General features: G+C 43.7%; 2 protein-coding genes across 5 annotated transcripts in view; one reads left to right on the top strand and one right to left on the bottom strand.

The window, feature by feature from the left end:
- The window catches only part of G3BP2 (G3BP stress granule assembly factor 2), an 87,048-nt gene that overhangs the window by 33,946 nt on the left and 33,433 nt on the right, over positions 1-19,669 (bottom strand). For 2 of the 4 annotated variants that reach the window (XM_032334603.1, XM_032334600.1), the window contains exon 1: positions 1,122-1,230. The exons of 1 other annotated variant lie outside the window; for it this stretch is intronic. The gene's annotated coding sequence lies outside the window, so the exon portion shown is untranslated. Of the gene's footprint in view, positions 1-926; positions 1,042-1,121; positions 1,231-19,669 lie in introns of those variants that run through there. One more of the 4 variants, XM_032334601.1, reaches the window with a different exon arrangement.
- Positions 973-5,988, top strand: LOC116585210 (formin-like protein 5). The gene is made up of 2 exons (XM_032334604.1): positions 973-1,850; positions 5,777-5,988. The coding sequence occupies exon 1, from the start codon at positions 989-991 to the stop codon at positions 1,532-1,534; it is 546 nt and encodes a 181-aa protein (XP_032190495.1). The 5' UTR covers positions 973-988; the 3' UTR covers positions 1,535-1,850; positions 5,777-5,988.

Genomic DNA, 19,669 nt, shown 5'->3' on the forward strand with positions numbered 1-19,669 from the left:
CACCGCAGCTTCGGTCCACGAGTTTTGTTGTCGTTTTTTAAAGGGAGCAAAGGCACCTACCCTCAAAAAAAAAAAAAAAAAAAAATCTGTTAAGAAATTAGGTATGCCTTGGGGGGGGGGGTGGGAATTGATCTATGCGGAAAACTAGATGCAAATCTATATTCGCTCCAAATCGGCACAGAGCCATCTTTAAAAATCTGCTTTTAAAGACGCAGATAAAATTCTATCAGATTCGACAAACAAAAATCAACACAATCTAGTTAGTTCACGGTCTTGCCGTTGACCATCCTTCCCACCGCCCCCCCCCTAAAGTGGGGGAACGGGAAGAAACGCATTTCCCAAAGCACTCAAACATCTTTCCTATTCCTGGGTCAATACGGAATTGTCTGCACAAAACGAGCAGGAAGAAGGTGTATGTCAGACACAGCCTCGGTTGTTGAACACGTTAGGGATAACCCCCCCTCCGGGGTGGGGGGTCGTCCGAAGACCGCGGAGCTCCAGGTACCGGGTGAGCACCGCGGCGGCCGCCTTCAAACCCGGATTCTGTGTCGGTGCACAGAAATGGTGCCCGGAGGCCGCTACTTTCGCATCTGCGTCGCTTCTGCCTCCGCCGACACAGCCTATTCTCCCCTCCCCCACGGGCGGGGCGGCGACGGCCTCCCCGCTCCCCTGAAACCGGGAACGAGAGACGCAGACGACTCGGAGACCGGGCCGGTGGGCTCCCACGCCAAGACCTCCTCCCCGAGAGCCTGCTCCTCCACGTCCCGCATTCAGCCTGCACGGCGCGCCTCCGGGAGCTGCTGCGGCCCCGTTCGCGGCTCGCCACTTCATCTCCCACAAACCCGGGCCCCACCTGTGCCCTCCGGGCCCTCCGTCCGCAGGGCGCGCGCCGGTCACCCCCCTCCCACGCGGCCTCCCATCCTCACCTGGGAGGAAAGGTTTGGCTCCTAACGCGCCCACACGGCAGCGCAGGCAGCCGGCGAGAACAATGTCTCTCTCCGCCGCGACCACCTCCGACACTACGGCTCACGCACAGGACGGTTGCCTCGAGCCGCGGCGCGCGAACGGAATGTCCCCTTCCGACCACCACACCGACCTCCCTTCCCGGCCCCCGTACACACCTCCAACCAACAGCGGCGGCGGGTACGTCGCGCGGAGGTCAGCAGGAGAGTCGCCGAAGACCGGCCGCAGCGGATTCTTCTCGCTCGCCGCCCCCTCCCTCCGACGAACCCCAAGCCTCGGAAGCCGGAGAGCCGCGAGCTCGTCTCCCTTACAACCACCTCTTCCCGGGCGCCAGGCGCTGCGGCGAGCGACAAGGAACACGGACGGCCCGCCCCCTTTGCCGCCGCCCCCTCTTATTGTTTTACCCCTGCCGAAAGGGCTGGGGAACCCCCCAGCACGGCTTCAGCCAATCACGCATCTCCTTCGCGCGCCGGACCCAACCCTCTCGCGTTTCTCTGCGGAGCACGCGCAGAACGCCGCCGCGCTCACGTACTCTCGCGCCCAGAAAGCCGGGGAACCGGAACCGGCCTGAAGCCGCGGCGAGAGTCCGCTGATTTGACGTCACAAGGAGGCTGCCTTTCTAATGCCCTACGGCGCTGGCCTCGCCGCCCTTCCAGACCGCGACCCGACGGGACCGGTTGGCCGCGGCTTTGGCGGCGTCTGCTGGAGAGCGAGGTTCCTGGTCCCCTTCGGTTATGAATGTTGGGAGGGCAGGACCTCGGTCATTTTCTCTCCGAGCCAGGTGCCTGCAGGTTGCCGCTCGAGCCCGGAAAACGCAGCCAGTGGTTTCAGCTGTTTGCACCCCAAACTTGCCTGCACTGTGTATGAACCCGTCCTGGGAAATGGAGGTATTAAACTCCACCCAGAAGGTCAAATCCAGCCTAACAGCTGAGCGCGGTGTAGGTCCTGGAGCCTGCCGGGTGCTAGGCCCTGGGATGGAGGGGCACAGGAGGCGGCCCGGACAGAGGGGGAAGAGATCTATTTCTTTGTGTGCGTGTTTTGTATTTAGCTGTGGCTGAATACATACTAAGCGTTTTACATGCTAAGGCTGCTAAAAGGCTGAAATCCCAGGCGGTATCAGGATTACAGCCCTGTCCTAGATCTAGGCCCACGCTTGGCCCCAGGGCATAGCTGGGAAAACACTAGACGCTGACTCTCGTGACCTTGATTCATGGAAAAAGCCAAATCTGACAGTCAAGGAAGCCGCTTCGCACCTTCGTTCTGGCAATGTTGCTCCCAAGAATACCAAGACAGCAGAGGCAGTTTTGGAAGGAAGGGCTGAGAAAATGATGGAAGAAATGAAAGGGCAATTAGAAAAGGAAAACACATTTATTACATGCCCATGTACCAAACAAGATGGGGGAATAGACATTTCATCAATTTCAAGAACAGTTTTAAGGTATTTTCCACGTGTGAAAACTGAGGTTTACAGACACACAACACCTGAACCTCCGAAAACTGCAGTTTTTACCTTAGTTTGCTTAATAATTTTGTTACATGAAGAATATTTCAGCAGACCATAACTTTTATGAAATGAACTTTGACTTTTTTTTTCCTTTGAAGCATAGCATATTACATGAAGGTTTCCCTTTAAATCAAATACTTCTTACCAGGCACTCTTCAAAGTACTTTATGTAATGGTTTAAGCATAACAAGCATAAGCAATTGTTTAAACATAACCTTATAGAGTAGTTTCTATTTTATGCCCATTTTACAGATGAGGAAGCTGAAGTTTAAAGAGATCAAATAACTTGCCAAGGTCACACAGCTACGTCTGGGTGGAGCTGGGTTTCAAATCTAAGCAGTCACCATCACACTCCATGCCCTTAACCACGGGCTGTAGAATACTGTCAAAGTATTAATTGCCATGATTTATTTATCTCCTCTACTGCTGATTGATATTTTGATTGTTTCCAGATTGGGGTTCTTTTTTTAAAAGATTTTATTTATTTATTTGACAGAGATCACAAGTAGGCAGAGACGCAGGCAGAGAGAGAAGGGGAAGCAGGCTCCCTGCCAAGCACAGAGCCTGATGAAGGGCTCGATCCCAGGACCCTGAGATCATGACCTGAACCAAGGGCAGAGGCTTAACCCGCTGAGCCACCCAGGCGCCCCAGTTTGACGTTCTTATTCACAACCATTGTTCTTCTTTCTGATAATGGATCCTGGTGCATAGATAGAAAAAAGTTTCTCTAGAGCAATGTTTCTCAGAAATTAACTTACATCAAAATCACCTGGAGTGCTAGTTAAACCACAGACTGCTGAGCCCCACTCCCAGGGTTTCCGATTCATCAAGTCTGTGTTGAGGCCTGAGAATTTACATTTCTAACAAGTTCCCAAGTGATGATGCTATTGCTGCTGTCTTAGCCACACTTTAGAAAACCACCTGGGTGGCTCAGTCAGTAAAGCACGCAACTCTTGATGTCAGGGCTGGGAGTTCAAGCCCCAGGTTGGGTGTAGAGATTACTTAAAAATAAAAATCTTAAAAAAAAAGGGGGGGGGTGCCTGAGTGGCTCAGTGGGTTAAGCCTCTACCTTCGGCTCAGGTCAGGATCTCAGGGTCTGGGATCAAGCCCCGATGGGGCTCTCTGCTCAGCAGGGAGCCTGCTTGTTCTCTCTCTCCCTCTCTCTCTGCCTACTTGTGATCTCTCTCTCTCTGTCAAATAAATAAATAAAATCTTTAAAAAAAAAACAAAAAACCACTGACCTATGGCATGAGTTGGCAAACTTACATTGTAAAGGACCAGAGAATAAATATCTTAGGTTTTAAGGCCCACAAATGGTCTTTATTACATATCCCACCTTACTCCCTTTAAAATCCTTTAAAATAATGTGGGATGCCTGGGTTGCTCAGTCAGTTAAACGGCTGCCTTCCGCTCAGGTCATGATCCTAGGGTCCTGGAATCCAGTCCTGCATCTGGCTCCTTGCTCAGCAGGGAGTCTGGTTCTCCTTTTTTCTGCCACTCCCACTGCTTGTGCTCACTCTCACTCTGATTTAAAAATAAAATACTAAAAAAATAAATAAAAATAAATAAAATCCTTTAAAAATGTAAAGAAAGAGGGCCATCTGCGTGGCTCAGTCAGTTGAGCATCAGACTCCTGGTTTCGGCTCAGGTCATGACCTCAGGGTTGTGAGCCATGATCTCAGGGTTGTGAGATGGAGTCTGGCCTTAGGCTCCGTACTCAACGGGGAGTCTGCTTGAGGTTTTCTCTCTCCCACTCCCTTTGCTCTTCCCTCCACTTGGGTGCGAGCTCTCTCTAAAATAAATAAATATTTAAAAAAAAGATTTTATATTCATTTGAGAGAGAGACAGAGACAGAGCACAAACAGGGAGAGGCAGAGAGAGGGAGAAGCAGACCCCTGAATGAGCTGGGAACTGAACATGGGGCTCAATCCAAGGACCTAGAGAACATGACCTGAGCCAAAGACAGGTGCTTAACTGACTGAGCCACCCAGGCCCCACTAAAATAAATAAATCTTAATAAATAAATAAATAAATTCTCTCCCTTTGCCCCTCCCTCCTTGCACTCTCTTGGAAAAGAAAAACTAAAAAGAAATACTTCTCATTCTCTCTATCAAATAAATAAATAAGTAAATAAAAAGAAACATTTTTCGCCTAGCTCTAGGGCTATCCAAAAACAGGCCTCAGGAAACCCTGCTCTAGAATAAATATCAGTAAGTGAATTATTGGGGGCAAAAAGATTCAGCTATCCTCAACTTTAGTAAAAAACCATAAACTGTTTTCGAAAGTAGTGATTTTTACTTCCTAAATGTCTCTCAAGTCTGTGCCGTTTGAATGCCTCTCCATACTTATAGCCTCTGCCCAGGTTCAGGACCCTTTCATCTCTCCAGAACGATTCCAGTAGCCTCCTAATATCCCTGCCCTTCAAGTACAACCTCCATAAAACACTCTCTCCCCTAATAGACTGTAAGCCAGGAAGAACAGTATGAATTGCATTCATTCAGTGGCTCAAGCCAAAAACCTTTAAGTCACTCTTGACTCTCACACCACATGGCTGGCTAATCATCATAAACTTCTATTCCCTCTACCATTGATTGATATTTAATCTGGATTAAACACTTCTCATCACTATCACTACTATTATCATGGTCCAGGCCACCATCACCTACTGCAACAGCCTTCCATTTGGTCTTTTTTTTTTTTTTTTTAAGATTTTATTTATTTGACAGAGAGATCACAAGTAGGCAGAGCAGCAGACAGAGAGAGAGGGGGAAGCAGGATCCCTGCTGAGCAGAGAGCCCGATGCAGCGCTCGATCCCAGACCCCGAGATCATGACCTGAGCCGAAGGCAGAGGCTTTAACCCACTGAGCCATCTAGGCGCCCCCCATTTGGTCTTGATGCTTCCATGCTTATGCCTCTATAGTCTAGTCTCACAGACGCAGCAGCCAGATCCTTTATAGCTATAATCAGATGACATTTTCCAGACATTCCAAAGGCAACGCAATAAAAAAAAACCCAAGTCCTGGGGTGCCTGGATGGCTCGGTCGTTAAGCATCTGCCTTTGGTGAGGGTCATGATCCCCGGGGTCCTATCCTGAGCCCCGTGCATCAGGCTCCTTGCTATGCCTGCTGCTCCCCCAACTTCTGCTCACTCCCTCTCTGTCAAGTAAATAAATAAAATCTTTAAAAAATAATAATATGTAAAATAAAATTCCAAGGCCTGACTGGCAAACAAGACCTACCTGATCTAGTTCTTATGTTACTTCCACCTCTTCTCTTAACCAGTTTTTCTCTTCTACAACCACTCTCCAGTTTGACACTTCGGTCATATTTCCTGCCCCAGGGGTGGATCTTGGATGCGAACCTTTATCAAACGTCCATGAAAGATCAAAGTTAATCGCATCTATCGGTTTCTCCAATTACTCCTCCTGAAAAATCACACTCAAGCATTCTAAAGATGAGGTAGGTGTGATTTTCCCCTCCACAAAGTATCCTTCTTAGAATTTGAGTTAACCTAATGCTGCTTAAACAGTCTACCAGCTTGTCTAAGCTGTAGTTTGTGATTATTTGGTATTCTCTATATATTCTGTAGTTCCTAGAGTCTCTTCTAGATTTTTTTTTTCCTAAATAAACAGAATGAATTTCAAATGGAAACAGAATTTCAAATGGAAATGTATGGGGCACCTGGGTGGCTTAGTCAGTTGAGCATCTGACTCTTGGTTTGGGCTGGGGACATGGTCTCGCAGTCATGGCATCAACCCCCCTGTCAGGCTCTGCACTGGGCAGGGAGTCTACTTGAGATTTGCTCTGTCCCTCTCCCGTTCACATGCTCTTGCTCTTAAATAAATAAATAAAATAAAACTTCTAAAAAATGTGTACATACATGTGTTCAAATGGTGATCTACGGGTTGCCTGGAAGAATGTGCACTTAATTAACAAATAGGATTCTTTCAACTCCTGGGATCCATTCATTCCACAGCCACCACTGCGGGCCAATGCATCAGGCAGGGCACTAGGCTGGGCATAAGGCAAAAATAATTGAAACGTAGTGCCTTCAGGGACTGGGGAGAGGGAGGGAGGGAGAGAAAAGAGAGAGCAAGAGGAGGAAAGAGAGAAAAATAGAACAAGACAGCCAGAGAGACACCGTAAAAAAGGGAGACTCGGAGAAAGGCAGTAGAGAGACCATGACCACAGAGGGTACTGTCAAGTGATACTGCGCTAGGGATACCAAACAGCACTTTGTACTTGTACACAACACTGAATTCTTCAATTTATAATTTGATATCTGATGTTTCCCTCCTTGTATATACACATGCCCTGTAAGTTCCACAACGGAGGATCTGCTGTTGTTTGCCTTTGAAATCCAGCACGTGGTACTGGCAGAGTAATAGTGCTGCCCTCAGGGCACCTGGGTGGCACAGCCAGTTAAGTGTCTACCTTCAGCTCCAGTCGGGATCCCATGGTCCTGGGATCCCAGAGTCCTGGGATCCCAGAGTCCTGGGATCTAGCCCCATCGTGCACTCCGAGCTCAGCAAGGGGTCTGCCTCTCCCTCTCCTCTTGCTTTTGTTCTCTCTGTATTGCTCTGTCTTAAATGAATAAATACAATCTTAAAAAAAAAAAAAAAAAAGGGCTGCCCTAGTCTCCATGAATTAGCCGAGTGACCATTTGAAAGCAGAGGGCACAAGGGTCTTTGTCCTGGGCACCTGGTATTTATGATGTTTCTGCCCTAACTTCTGAAACAGTATATGATTTGTAGATTTCTGTTCTTTCTTGATAAATAATAACAGTAATTTGAAGACTCTAGATTTTCCCGTGCTTATTATAGTTTAGGCCACATCCTATAGGTTCTACTCAATACTATTGTTACTCTCCGGAGTTTGCAAGTGTAGTTTACATTCACTTTTTTCATTCAGTTACTGTTGAAACAGAGAATGTCCAAATAGTTTTAATTTTCATTTATTTTATTTTTTAAGATTTTATTTATTTCTTTGCCAGAGACACAGCGAGAGAGGGAACACAATTAGGGGGAGTGGGAGAGAGAGAAGCAGGTTCCCCGCTGAGCAGGGAGTCCCCAACATGGGGCTCTATCCCAGGACCCAGGAACCATGACCTGAGGCAAAGGCAGATGCCCAACAACTGAGCCACCCAGGCACCCCTAGATACTTTTAATTTTTAAATTTAATTTTTAAATTTTTACTTGTTTTGGTTTGTGAGTATGACATGTACATTTCTGTGCTTTGTGGAATTGTTGAGATTTTTCTTTGTGGCCTAATACAGGTACAAGTTTTGCAAGTTGTCTATAACACTCTCGTCTATCGAAAACATCTACTTTTACTGCCTCTTAGTATCCTTTTCTCTTCGAAGTGGTTTTTACACTTTTAACTTTTTATTTTGAAATAATTACCTAGGGGCAGCTGGGGGGCTCCGTGGGTTGAGGATCTGCCTTCGGCTTAGGTCATGATCGCAGGGTCCTGGGATCAAACCCCGCATCAGGCTCCCTGCTCTGTGAGGAGCCTGCTTCCCCCCAACCTCTCTCTGCCTGCCTCTGGGCCTACTTGTGATCTCTTTCTCTGTCAAATAAATAAATAAAATCTTTTTAAAAAGAAGAATGAAATAATTTCATAGGTTCTGAAAAATTGCAAAAATAATAAATGAATTCTCATATGCCCTTCATGTACATCCCTCAAACATTAGTTTTTACTGCACCTGCTTTATCATTCTCATGGTCTCTCTTTCTCCCCCTTGTTCTCTCCCCGTCTCTCACTTTCTGCACCTGCTCATCTCCTGGAGTCTGTCAGTTCCCCGAAGACACTACCTTGCAATTGTTTTTGCCTCATTCTGTGTCCGGTACTATGCTCGATACACTGGCACTCCATGGTTTATACTGAGTGAACAAATCCAGGAATTTTGAAGAAACCTGTAAATGGTTATTATGGACACTGTCAGACAATTGGTAGATAGTCATGTAATCACCGTCTACAAAAGAGCATCTATAAAGAAACTCTAGTTTAAATTTTTTTCTGACATGATGTCCCTTTACTGCTAACACTTCAGTGTGTATTTTTCTTTTCTTTTTTTTTTTTTTTAATTTTACTTATTTAACAGAGAGATCACAAGTAGGCAGAGAGGCAGGCAGAGAGAGAGAGGGAGAAGCAGGCTCCCTGCTGAGCAGAGAGCCTGATGCAGGACTCAATCCCAGGACCCTGAGATCATGACCCCGGCCGAAGGCAGAGGCTTAACCCACTGACCCACCCAGGTGCCCCCTCTGGTGTGTATTTCTTAAAAGACAAAGATATTCTCTTACATAACTGCAACACAATGATCAAAATCAGAAATGAACATTGATACAATTCTATAATCTACAGACATTCAAATTTCATCCATTGTCCAACTAATACTCTATAGCAAAAGAAAAAAAATTGTTTTCTGGTCCCAGATACAATCCAGGATTACAGGGGCACCTGCGTGGCGAATTCGGTTAAGCTTGCAACTCTTGGTTCTGGCCCACGTCATGATGTGAATATTATAAGGTCGAGCCCCACGTTGGGCTCCTCACTTGGCGCAGAGTCTGCTTGAAATCCTCTCTGCCTCACCTTCTGCCCCTCCTGCCCGTTCTCTCAATTTCTCTAAAATAAATTAATAAATCCTTAAAAATTACAAAGCCATGTAGTTGTCATGTCACCTTTGTCTTCTGTAGTCTGGAATAGTTTCTCAGTCTTTGTTTTTTATGACAATGATAGTTTTAGAGTCCAGGACAATTATTTTGAAGAACACCACTGAATTTGGTAACCTCTAGTGTCTGTCTGTCTGTCTGTCTCTCTCTATATATATATCCTTATATGCTGTGTCTTTTTGGCAAAAGTACCAGAGAAGTACTGTTCTGCCCTTCTCAGTTCATCACATCAGGAGGCATCTGATGTCCATTTGCCCCATAATGATGACGTCAGCTTTCATCACCCGGCTGAATCAGTCTCTCCCAGGATTCCCCACCACACAGTTACTATTTGTAATTAATAAGTGTCTTGCGTAGGGTACTACTTGGAGATTATGTATGTATCCCATTTCTCATCATCCTTTGAGCCCACCGGTTTTAACGTCCATTGACAATTAGGATTCTTGGCTCAATCAACTTTTGTTATGGTGGCTGCCAAATTGTGACTTTTCTAATTCGATCATTCTTTCTATATTTATTAGCTGCAGATCTACTATAAGGAAGACCTTTCCTGCTTTTCCATTTATTTTTAAATTTTTTTATTTCTATCAATGTGAACTCATGGATTCCTATTGTACAATCTAATATCAACATTTCTTTTCATGCTCATATTGTCCCCAATCTGGTGAGGGGAATCCCCACCAAGTTAGCGCTTGTGTATGAAACATGTTCATTTGACATCATTTAGCATGTAAAAATGAAATAATATATTTCTTTCAAAAAGTGAAAAGGACTTAAGAGAAGACAGTGGCAAAGAGAAGAGAAATTTGAGGAGGGTATAAGTGGCAAAAAATGTGATAATTAACTAGATATGAGAAGAAAGAGAGAATTCTAGCATAGGAGGCTTTGTTGTTTCTGGATGATGAGAGAGCCATAGGTAATATTCACTGAGACCTGAATATTCTTCCAAATATTTTCTTTCTTTTTTTAAATTTATTTATCTGTAAGAGAGAGAGAGAGAGAGCCCGCACGTAAGTGCACAAACAGGCAGAGTGGCCGGCAGAGGCAGAGAAAGAAGCAGACTCCCTGCCAAGCAAGGAGCCCGATGTGGGACTCAATCCCAGGACCCTGCGATCATGACCTGAGCCAAAGGCAGTGGCTTAACCGACTGAGCCACCCAGGTGTCCCTAGATTTTATTTATTTATTTATTTGAGAGAGAGCACGAAGGGGGGTAGGGGGAGAAGGACAAGCAGACTCCCCGCTGAGTGTGGAGCCAAGGTGGGGTTTGACCCCACCACCCTGAGATCAGGGCCTGAGCCAAAATCAAGAGTTGGAAACTTAACCCAACTGAACCATCCGGGTGGCTCTATTCATACTCTTATAGAAAATATTATATTAGTTACTTAATTCAATACTTTCTGACTGAACTGATGGCCAGCTTAGGTCTTCTCTGAACACGGAATCAAGAGGAAACCCTTCATTCTTCATCTCTTAGCCTGCTCTATTTTTGTTCATAGCATTTCTCACTACCTGACATGTAGTCTGGGTTTGGTGGGTTTTTTTAATTAATTTTTAAAATTTTTTTACTAACATATAATGTATTATTAGTCCTAGCGGAATAGGTCTGTGAATCGCCAAGTTTACAAACTTCACAGCACTCACCATAGCACATACCCTCCCCAATGTCCATAACCCAAATTTGGTGGTTTTTAAAAACTTTTGGCCTCCCCAATAAACTTTAGTTCCATAAGGGCTCAAATTTGGTCTGTCTTGTTCAAAGATGTATCTCTGCCACAAAGGAGACATTAAAAAAAATAATAATTAGTGAATAAATAAATGTGTGTGTGTGTGTGTGTGATATATGTAAAGACAGATGGAGAGAAGTGGGATCATAATTAAACATTATTTTGCAGGATATGACTTCGCTCCTGACAGTATAATTTGGGCATCCTTTTATATTAGTACATTTGTCTGCTTAGCATTTTTCCCCCCAAGTGGTGACATAGATGAGGAATGACTTTTTAAGCTTAGAGGCAGGAGAATCAATTATAAAGAAAATTATGAGGATATAACCAAAATAAATATGAGCTGTGTACTTGCACACTTCTGTCACAAATTTGATTCAAAGGGCTAATCAAATTTGATAAGAAATCAATATGAAAACCTAGTCAAGGGGCACCTGGGTGGCTCAGCTGATTAAGCATCTACCTTTGGCTCAGGTAATGATCTGGGAATCCCTGGATTGAGTCTTGCATCAGGCTCCTTGCTCAGCAGGGTGTCTGCTTCTCCTCCCTCTGCTCCTTCCCAGCTTGTGGTCTCTCATTCGCTCACTCTCTCTCTCAAATAAATAAATAAAATCTTAAAAAACAAACAAACAAACAAACAACCTGGGGTGCCTGGGTGGCTCAGTGGGTTAAGCCTCTGCCTTCAGCTCAGGTCATGATCCCAGGGTCCTGGGATCAAGCCCCACATCAGGCTCTCTGCTCAGCAGGGAGCCTGCTTCCTCCTCTCTCTCTGCCTGCCTCTCTGCCTACGTGTGATCTCTCTCTGTGAAATAAATAAATATCTTTAAAAAACAAACAAACAATCAAAAAATATGTAAAGGATGTCCAATTCATAGGAAAAAAGTACATAGCATTCAACACATATGAAGAGCTGTTAAAATGAAACAAGGGCAAACCATAAATACATGTAAATATTTGTGAATGCAAACATACAATATGCAAAACCATGCCTCTTTGTACACTTCTATTGCAGGTAAATGTTAATTCACCCTTTAAAAAAAGTAATTTGGCAAGATATATTAAAAACTTTAAAATGTTTGTACTTAAACCCATAATTCCACTTCTAAGTATATATCCCTCTTAGAGTATGCACCAAGAAGTTCACTATGGGGGTGCCTGGCTGGCTCACTTGGCGGAGCATGTGACTTGTGAGTTCAAGCTACACATTGGGTGTAGAGATTACTTAAAAATAAAATCTTAAGAATAAAAAGTTCATTGTGATGTTATTTATCACCATTTAAAAACTTGAGGCGTCTTAAAATAAATTTAAAAAATTAAAACTGGAGGCATTTTAAGTATCCAAAAATCATAGTCTGTAGTCTAGAAAACAAGAATGGAAGTGACTAATATGTAGAAATTTCTAGTCTCCATCACAGTTTAACATGTCTGACAAGAGTAAACTACTCAATGTTTAATTTAATTTTTTTTTTTTGGTGGTACTTTTTTTTTAAGATTTTACTTATTTATTTGCGAGAGGGAGAGAGAAAGAGAGAGCACAAGCAGAGAGGCAGTGCAGAAGGAGAGGGAGAAGCAAGCTCTCCACTGAGCATGGAGTTTAACATGGGGCTCGGTCCCAGGACCCTGGGATCCTGACCTAAGCCAAAGGCCAATGCTTAACTGACTAAGCCACGCAGGTGCCCCGATTTTATCATTTTTTTTTTAATTTTAAAGATTTTATTTACTCATTTGTCAAAGAGAGAGAGAGAACAAGCAGGGGGAGAGGCAGGCAGAGGGAGAGGGAGAAGCAGATTCACACTGAGCAGAGAGCCCGATGTGGAACTCAATGCCAGGACCCGGAGATCATGACCTGACCCAAAGGAGGCACTGAATCAACTGAGCCACCCAGGCACCCCAAACCAACTCGATCTTAAAACACCATTATCACCATTTTGCTGATGAAGTGAGTATGTAAGAGATGATTTTTCAAGCATGTTTCAAGGCCGTAGGACCCCAAAATATGGCATTGGGGGGTGTCAAATCCAAATCCTGAAAAGATACTCGTTTTCCTTGGAAAGTAGCTTTATTCATCACAATTTTAGCATTCCAGCACTTACTTGACACTTAACCTTTTGAGACAGGCATAACAAATGTCTTGGGCTGCAAGCAATTCAGTTAGTAAGGGTTAGGATGCCAGGAGCTCGGTCCAGGCTCTGGAGCCAGGCCGCCTGGATGTGCATCCTAGCTTCTCTTCAACACTCGTTAGGTATATTACCTAGATATTTTACTTCTGGCAGGATGCTTAACTTTTCTGTGCTTCAGTGTTTCTCATCTGCAAAATGGGAACAATATTTATCTTATTAGCGTACTTTGAAGATCAGACATAAAACATCCACCATGCCTGGCCCATAGATAAAGCCTCAGTAAACATGAGCATTTAATGTTTGGTGCTTAAAAAAGCATATGCACCAATTGCTTTCAACGGATTCCTTCTTCCGTGACTGTTCATAGATTTTCTTGGGTATAAAACTTACATTTGTGTAGCACTCCACAGTTTTCAAAACACTTTTTTTTTTTCATTTATTTATTTGACAGATAGAGATCACAAGTAGGCAGAGAGAGAGAGAGAGAGAGGAGGAAGCTGAGCAGAGAGCCAGATGTGGGGCTCAATCCCAGGACCCTGGGATCATGACCCGAGCCAAAGGCAGAGGCTTTAACCCACTGAGCCACCCAGGTGCCCCTCAAAATGCTTTCAAACACAATTCACTTCAGTTTCACAAACAATTAACAAAGTAGGCAAGTTGCGTGAGGCTAAATTAAGTGGCCAATTTAGAAAGAGACCCCAGAATCTCCCCGGGTTCCTGCCGCTGTTTAATATCCCACTGTTCAATGATGAACCTCAGCAGCCTTGGAACAAGCCTTCCTGATGCAAAACATGTTATTTGGGAATTTCAGGGCCCTCTTGGGGAAGCTAGCTTCTTCCCAAAGCTTTCTGATGCAAAGAGAAACCTGTTCCCAGGAGTAGGATGAATCCATTCCTTTTAGAAGAGAATAGGAGAAAGGCTATTATGGCTTGATGAATGAATCAAATGTTAATTTCCTCTGAAATCTTTCCATCCATTATCCTCGTAAAGCCTGGGACAGGCTAGGGTCTGAAGAAATGTTCTTCCTCTCCAGCTACCCGGCTTGATCCCAGGATCCTGACCTGAACCAAAAGCAGCTGCTCAGCCAACTGAGCCACCCAGGTGCCCACTACTTCAGAATTTAGAGATGAAAATTTAATCAAAAATCAACCCAAAGGGGCGGTTGGGTGGCTCAGTGGATTAAGCCTCTGCCTTCAGCTCAGGTCGTGATCTCAGGGTCCTGGAATCCAGCCCCACATCGGGCTCTCTGCTCAGTGGGGAGCCTGCTTCCTCCTCTCTCTGCCTGCCTCTCTGCCTGCTTGTGATCTCTGTCTGTCAAATAAATATATAAAATCTTTAAAAAAAAAAAATCAACCCAAAGTTGATTTCAGTCAGAAAGTCATGTAACTCTTGATCTCTAGGTGGTGAGTTCGAGCCTCACGTTGGGTGTAGAGTCTCCAAAATAAATAAATAAATAGACTTAAAAAAATCAACCCAAAGAATTAGGTTATGGGATTACAAAAGTGACCCATCTGATTAAGGGTTTGTAAATTCTAATAGACTCTATCCAATGCTCATGAAGCTGTGATGACAGCTAAAAGCACCTCAGGCTGAGTGATCTAAAAGAAACACTAATCTTGGGAAGTACAATAACTAAAGATAATGTAAATAAAAGAGTCATTGCCCGGAGTCCAAAAAAATGACGACTTGGAAGGAGGCAAAATTTCATTAGTGTTTATCTTGCACTGTCCCAAGTAGATTACATTTGGCAGACATGAATATTCTAGTCATTACTGGGTTACAGGGTGTGTTTATTTTTTCAAGCCCTCTAGTCTGGATATGACATGCCTTGAGGTCATCTAATTCTCTCCTTTTAATGCTCAACAAGCATTCCGACCCAGGGGAGGGGCCTTGGTCAGCAGAGAATCTATTTATTGAAAAATAATCTCGGGATGCCTGGGTGGCTCAGTTGGTTGGACAGCTGCCTTCGGCTCAGGTCGTGATCCCAGCATCCTGGGATCAAGTCCCACATCGGGCTCCTAGCTCCGAGGAGCCTGCTTCTCCCTCTGCCTCTGCCTGCCATTCTGTCTGCCTGTGCTCGCTCGCTCTCCCCCCCCCCCTCTCTGATAAATAAATAAAATCCTTAAAAAATAATAATAATCTCACAAATAAATAAACAAAATTTATTTTAATAAATTAAAAAACATTTTTTATTTTAATAAATTTAAATAAAATCTTAAAAGAAAATTAGGGGCAGCCGGGTGGCTCAGTGGGTTAAGCCTCTGCCTTCAGCTCAGGTCATGGTCTCAGGGTCTTGGGATCGAGCCCCACATCGGGCTCTCTGCTCCGCGGAGAGCCTGTTTCCACCTCTCTCTCTCTCTGCCTGCCTCTCTGCCTACTTGTGATCTCTGTCCGTCAAATAAATAAATAAAATCTTTAAAAAAAAATTATACAGCTGATACTCAGTGAAAGCATTTTGGCTGTCTTCTTTCTACCTTGCCCACTTGAGAGCAAAACTCTGAGCGGCAGCATCAGGCCTTCGTTTCCACCCCCAGGTTTGCAGGTGTAACCACTTCTTGCAGGTTCTAGGCTAGCTAACCTCTGGATTCTCCCCCCATGGCAACAGAATTCTTCTCTAGGCTTTACCTCAGCAGGAGGCATACATGAGGTTTATGACGAAGGCACGAATCCTCCTCAGAATCAAGATTTGTCCTACCTACCCTTCTGGTCAGACCAGATGCCTGGCTTTTAAAAGTATCTCTACCTTTCTTCTTCTGGATTGCCACTCTGACATATGCCTTGTTGACTCACACTCTCTGGGTGAACCCTGACCGTGGAAGTTTCTGGCCCTGATGAGCTGGCTCAAAACAGCAACTCCCCGTTACATTTCCACATCTAGCTGGGCCTCAGGGATCTCAGCCCGATCTCTAACACCAGAGCCATGGCCCCCAGTTACCCACGTTCTTGTGGTAACCTGAATAGGGAAAGACCACTGAAAGTTAGTGACCAAAGACCTTCTGCACACAAGAAAGCAGTCCCAGATAAAGTGTGCTCACAGGGGCAATAATGTTGGAAGCAGGTGGGTTTTTTTCCTAAGCAACCAAGAACTGTAGAAAACGCAAGGAAATTTCAGCCCGTTAAGTAAAAGAGTTATAAGAGAATTGGGGGGCTTTGTATAAGCCAAGTTAGGAAAAGATTTAAAAAAAAAAAAGATTCTCAAGAATTGTTGAGAGTTTTAGATCTATTTATTTCCTTTATGATTTTCCTTAATGTATTCCTTATATATTGTTCTAAACCAGTTATTTTGTTTTAAAGATTTTATTTATTTATTTGACAGGCAGAGATCACAAGTAGGCAGAGAGGCAGACAGAGAGAGAGGAGGAAGCAGGCTCCCTGCTGAGCAGAGACCCCCCGATGTGGGGCTCCATCCCAGAACCCTGGGATCATGACCTGAGCCGAAAGCAGAGGCTTTAACCCACTGAGCCACCCAGGCGCCCCCTAATTAAAATATTTTTAAAAATAAAATAAAACATTTCGTTTAATTTGAAAAAATTTAAATGGTTTCTATTTGATAGTAACAAAAATAAGGATAATATGCTTTTCACAAAGCTGGAAATGTTTTCCATGAAGGATTATTTAACTACACCTAAAGTTTAGAAATGAGCTGATATTATGATATTGGAAAGAAAGCTAAAGAAGGGTCACGTAATTAATCATTTTTTGTTAGCAACTTGCTTTCTAGGAGTGTCTATGCTGATGGGAGAGATGCATACCAAGAATTTTAATGTCACTGCAACAGAATAAGTCTAAGACAGATGGGCACAGGGCGTGTGAGAACGGAGAGAAGAGGCAGTGAAGTCAAACCAGAGGTTCACATTCAGGAGATGACACCCAAGTGGAGTCTGGAGGGTGAAGGGAGAAAGAGCCATTAAAGAAAGTGGAAGGGTTTACAGCCGCTGCCCCAGGCAGAAGGAACAGCAGAGCGGAGGCAGAGGGACCTGTGCTGGGAAGTACAACAGTCCTTCTCCCGACAACATGGAGCTCAATATGGGGCAGGACATCTAAGGGGGCAGGCGTGGCGAGTAACTGGCATGTCACAGAAATTTTCTTCAAGTTTTCCCACTGTATATAAATCCTAGAAAAAAATAATTTCTGCAAACACTTTGATCACAGAATGCTTATTTCTGTGATGAGCAAAGACAAGTTGTACATCTTGGAAAAGCTGGGCTTAATTTCCTTTTTTCTTTTTTTTAAAGATTTATTTATTTATTTATTTATTTGACAGAGAGATAGAGAGATAGAGAGCACGAGTCGGGGGAGGAACAGGCAGAGAGAGGGGGAGAAGCAAGCTTCCCGCTGAACAGGGAGCCGGATGCAGTGAGGAGCTCCGTCCCAGGACCCTAGGATCACAACCCAAGCCAAAGGCAGCTGCTTAACCAACTGAGCCACCCAGGCACCCCTGGGCTTAATTTCCATTAACAAAGTCTATCTTTCCTCTCTATTTTTCTCTGTGGACTGAGAAAATGTATAGTTTTTAAGCATTTAAAAGCAGTACTTTCCCCCCCCTTGGAACTTCAGAGTCTGATGACCTTTCCTGTACAATGTGGGATCTTAAGGGAATCACAGAGAAAGCCAGTGCACCACTTAAGTCATAGAAATCCACAGAATTAACTGGTTTCTGCTTGACTGTTTGCTTGGGGATACATTTTTCAAACAAATCATTTTTAGAGATTTCTGATCTAAGAACTAAACATCATCGCTAATTTTATGGGCACAAGGGAGTAGTTATCTAGTGAAAGAAGCACATTTATTGGTTATTATGTTTGTTGTGTGTATTTTAAATCTCAGCGCCTCTCTTATCAATGCTTCTGATCTGGCTGGCCTCAAACCAAGACACTGACCTCATACCCTAGTTACTATGTGAGGCTTATTTTGGGGAAGAGAGCACAGCAGGAGACCTGTGCCCTCCCCCACTTTCGGAGCTGCGGCAAGATACTTAAACATTGATAGGGAAGGCCTGATCCACAAAGACCTTTCTCCTGCTTTACTGTGAAGGGCAAATCTTGCTGGTCCATAAAAAGAAATTCCAGAGAACAAATTTCTGTGCACAGTACTTTGCCACGTTTAGCAAGCATTCTACTAGTTTGTTTGAGTGTGCAGGGGGGAGAAGAAATTGCCCAGGAAACTAGGCACTTTCTAACACCTGTAGGTATAAAAGCACTACTTCATCCTTAGCTATATGTTTGGTCTTATACTTGGACATTCTTAGGTGAAGAAAGGGGGTTGGTCTATAGGACTGGATAGTAGATGTGAAAGAGGGAAAAAAAAGTTTAAATAGGAGGAAAAATCATAAGCAGTTCCCCAAATAAAAAGATCCCAGAAAGAAAATGCATGAAAGAAAGACCTAGATAAGGAATTCAATCTCTTATGTTTGTTAAATGTTATAAGCATTTAAATTTATTCCGTTCAGGGAGAGCCTGGCTGGATCAGTCAGTAGAGCACATGACTCTTGATCTCGGGATTGTGAGTTCAAGCCCCACAATGGATATGGAGATTACTTACAAACAAAATCTTAAAAAAACACAAAAATTTATTTAGCTCAAATTTAATCACTGGGCCAACTAGCTCTGCAAGACCAAGATTCTATCATTTGGCTTTAACAATGTCACTCTTCTGAATTAAAATTCCCAAACAAATCCTTCAGGTAAGGATTATTTTCACACTGACCAAGGGAGGTGGCTTATTCAATAAATCATGAGAAGAATATTTAGGAGTCTCAATGGACCTTTCCAAGTAATTTGTTCTGAGGGAAATTAAGTGAGTTTAACATCAAAAGATCATCATGGGGGCACCTGGGTGGCTCAGTGGATTAAAGCCTCTGCCTGTGGCTTGGGGCATGATCCCAGAGTCCTGGGATCGAGCCCCACCTCGGGCTCTCTGCTCAGCAGGGAGCCTGCTTCCGCCCCACCCCCCACCCCCTGCTTCTCTGCCTACTTGTGATTTCTCTCTCTCTGTCAAATAAATAAATAAAATCTTAAAAAAATCATCATGGCTACAGGCAATAATATGGGCGAAACTCACAAACATAATGTTGAATAAAAGGCAGACACAAGAAAGGACATATTCTATAATTCTATTGGTACAAAGTTTTTAAAATGGCAGAACTAATCTGTTTGTAGAAGTCAGAAGAGTGGCTACCCCTGAAGGAGGGAGGCATACAGGAAACTTGAAAGATGCTAAAAAGGTTTGGTTTTTTGAACCCAGGTACTGGCTTCATGTGACTTGAGTTTGCAAAATTTCAGAGTTGTATACTTAGGGTTTATGTTTTTTTTCCTGCACACAAGTAAGAAATTAATTAAAAACAACAACAACAAAGAACATCACGGATCCTGCATCAATGAAGCACCAGGGTTAAAAAGCAACCTTTGACTCCAGAACAGGGAAATCTATGGAGAAGTAGATTAGTGGTTGCTTAGGACTGGCAGTTAATGGCTAAAGGGGCCAGAGTTTCTTTTTGAGTTGATGAAAACATTCTAAAAATGACTATTGTGATGGTAGCACAACTCTGTGTATTTGGTAAACAAACAAACAAAAACACATTGAACTGTACACTTTAAAAAAACAAAAACAAAACCAATATTTGGAGAACTATTGTTATTTTTTTAAGATCTTATTTTTAAGTAATCTTTATACCCAATGTGGGACTT

This window comes from Mustela erminea, chromosome 2 (genome assembly GCF_009829155.1).
Source record: "Mustela erminea isolate mMusErm1 chromosome 2, mMusErm1.Pri, whole genome shotgun sequence".
Taxonomy (NCBI): Eukaryota; Metazoa; Chordata; class Mammalia; order Carnivora; family Mustelidae; genus Mustela; species Mustela erminea.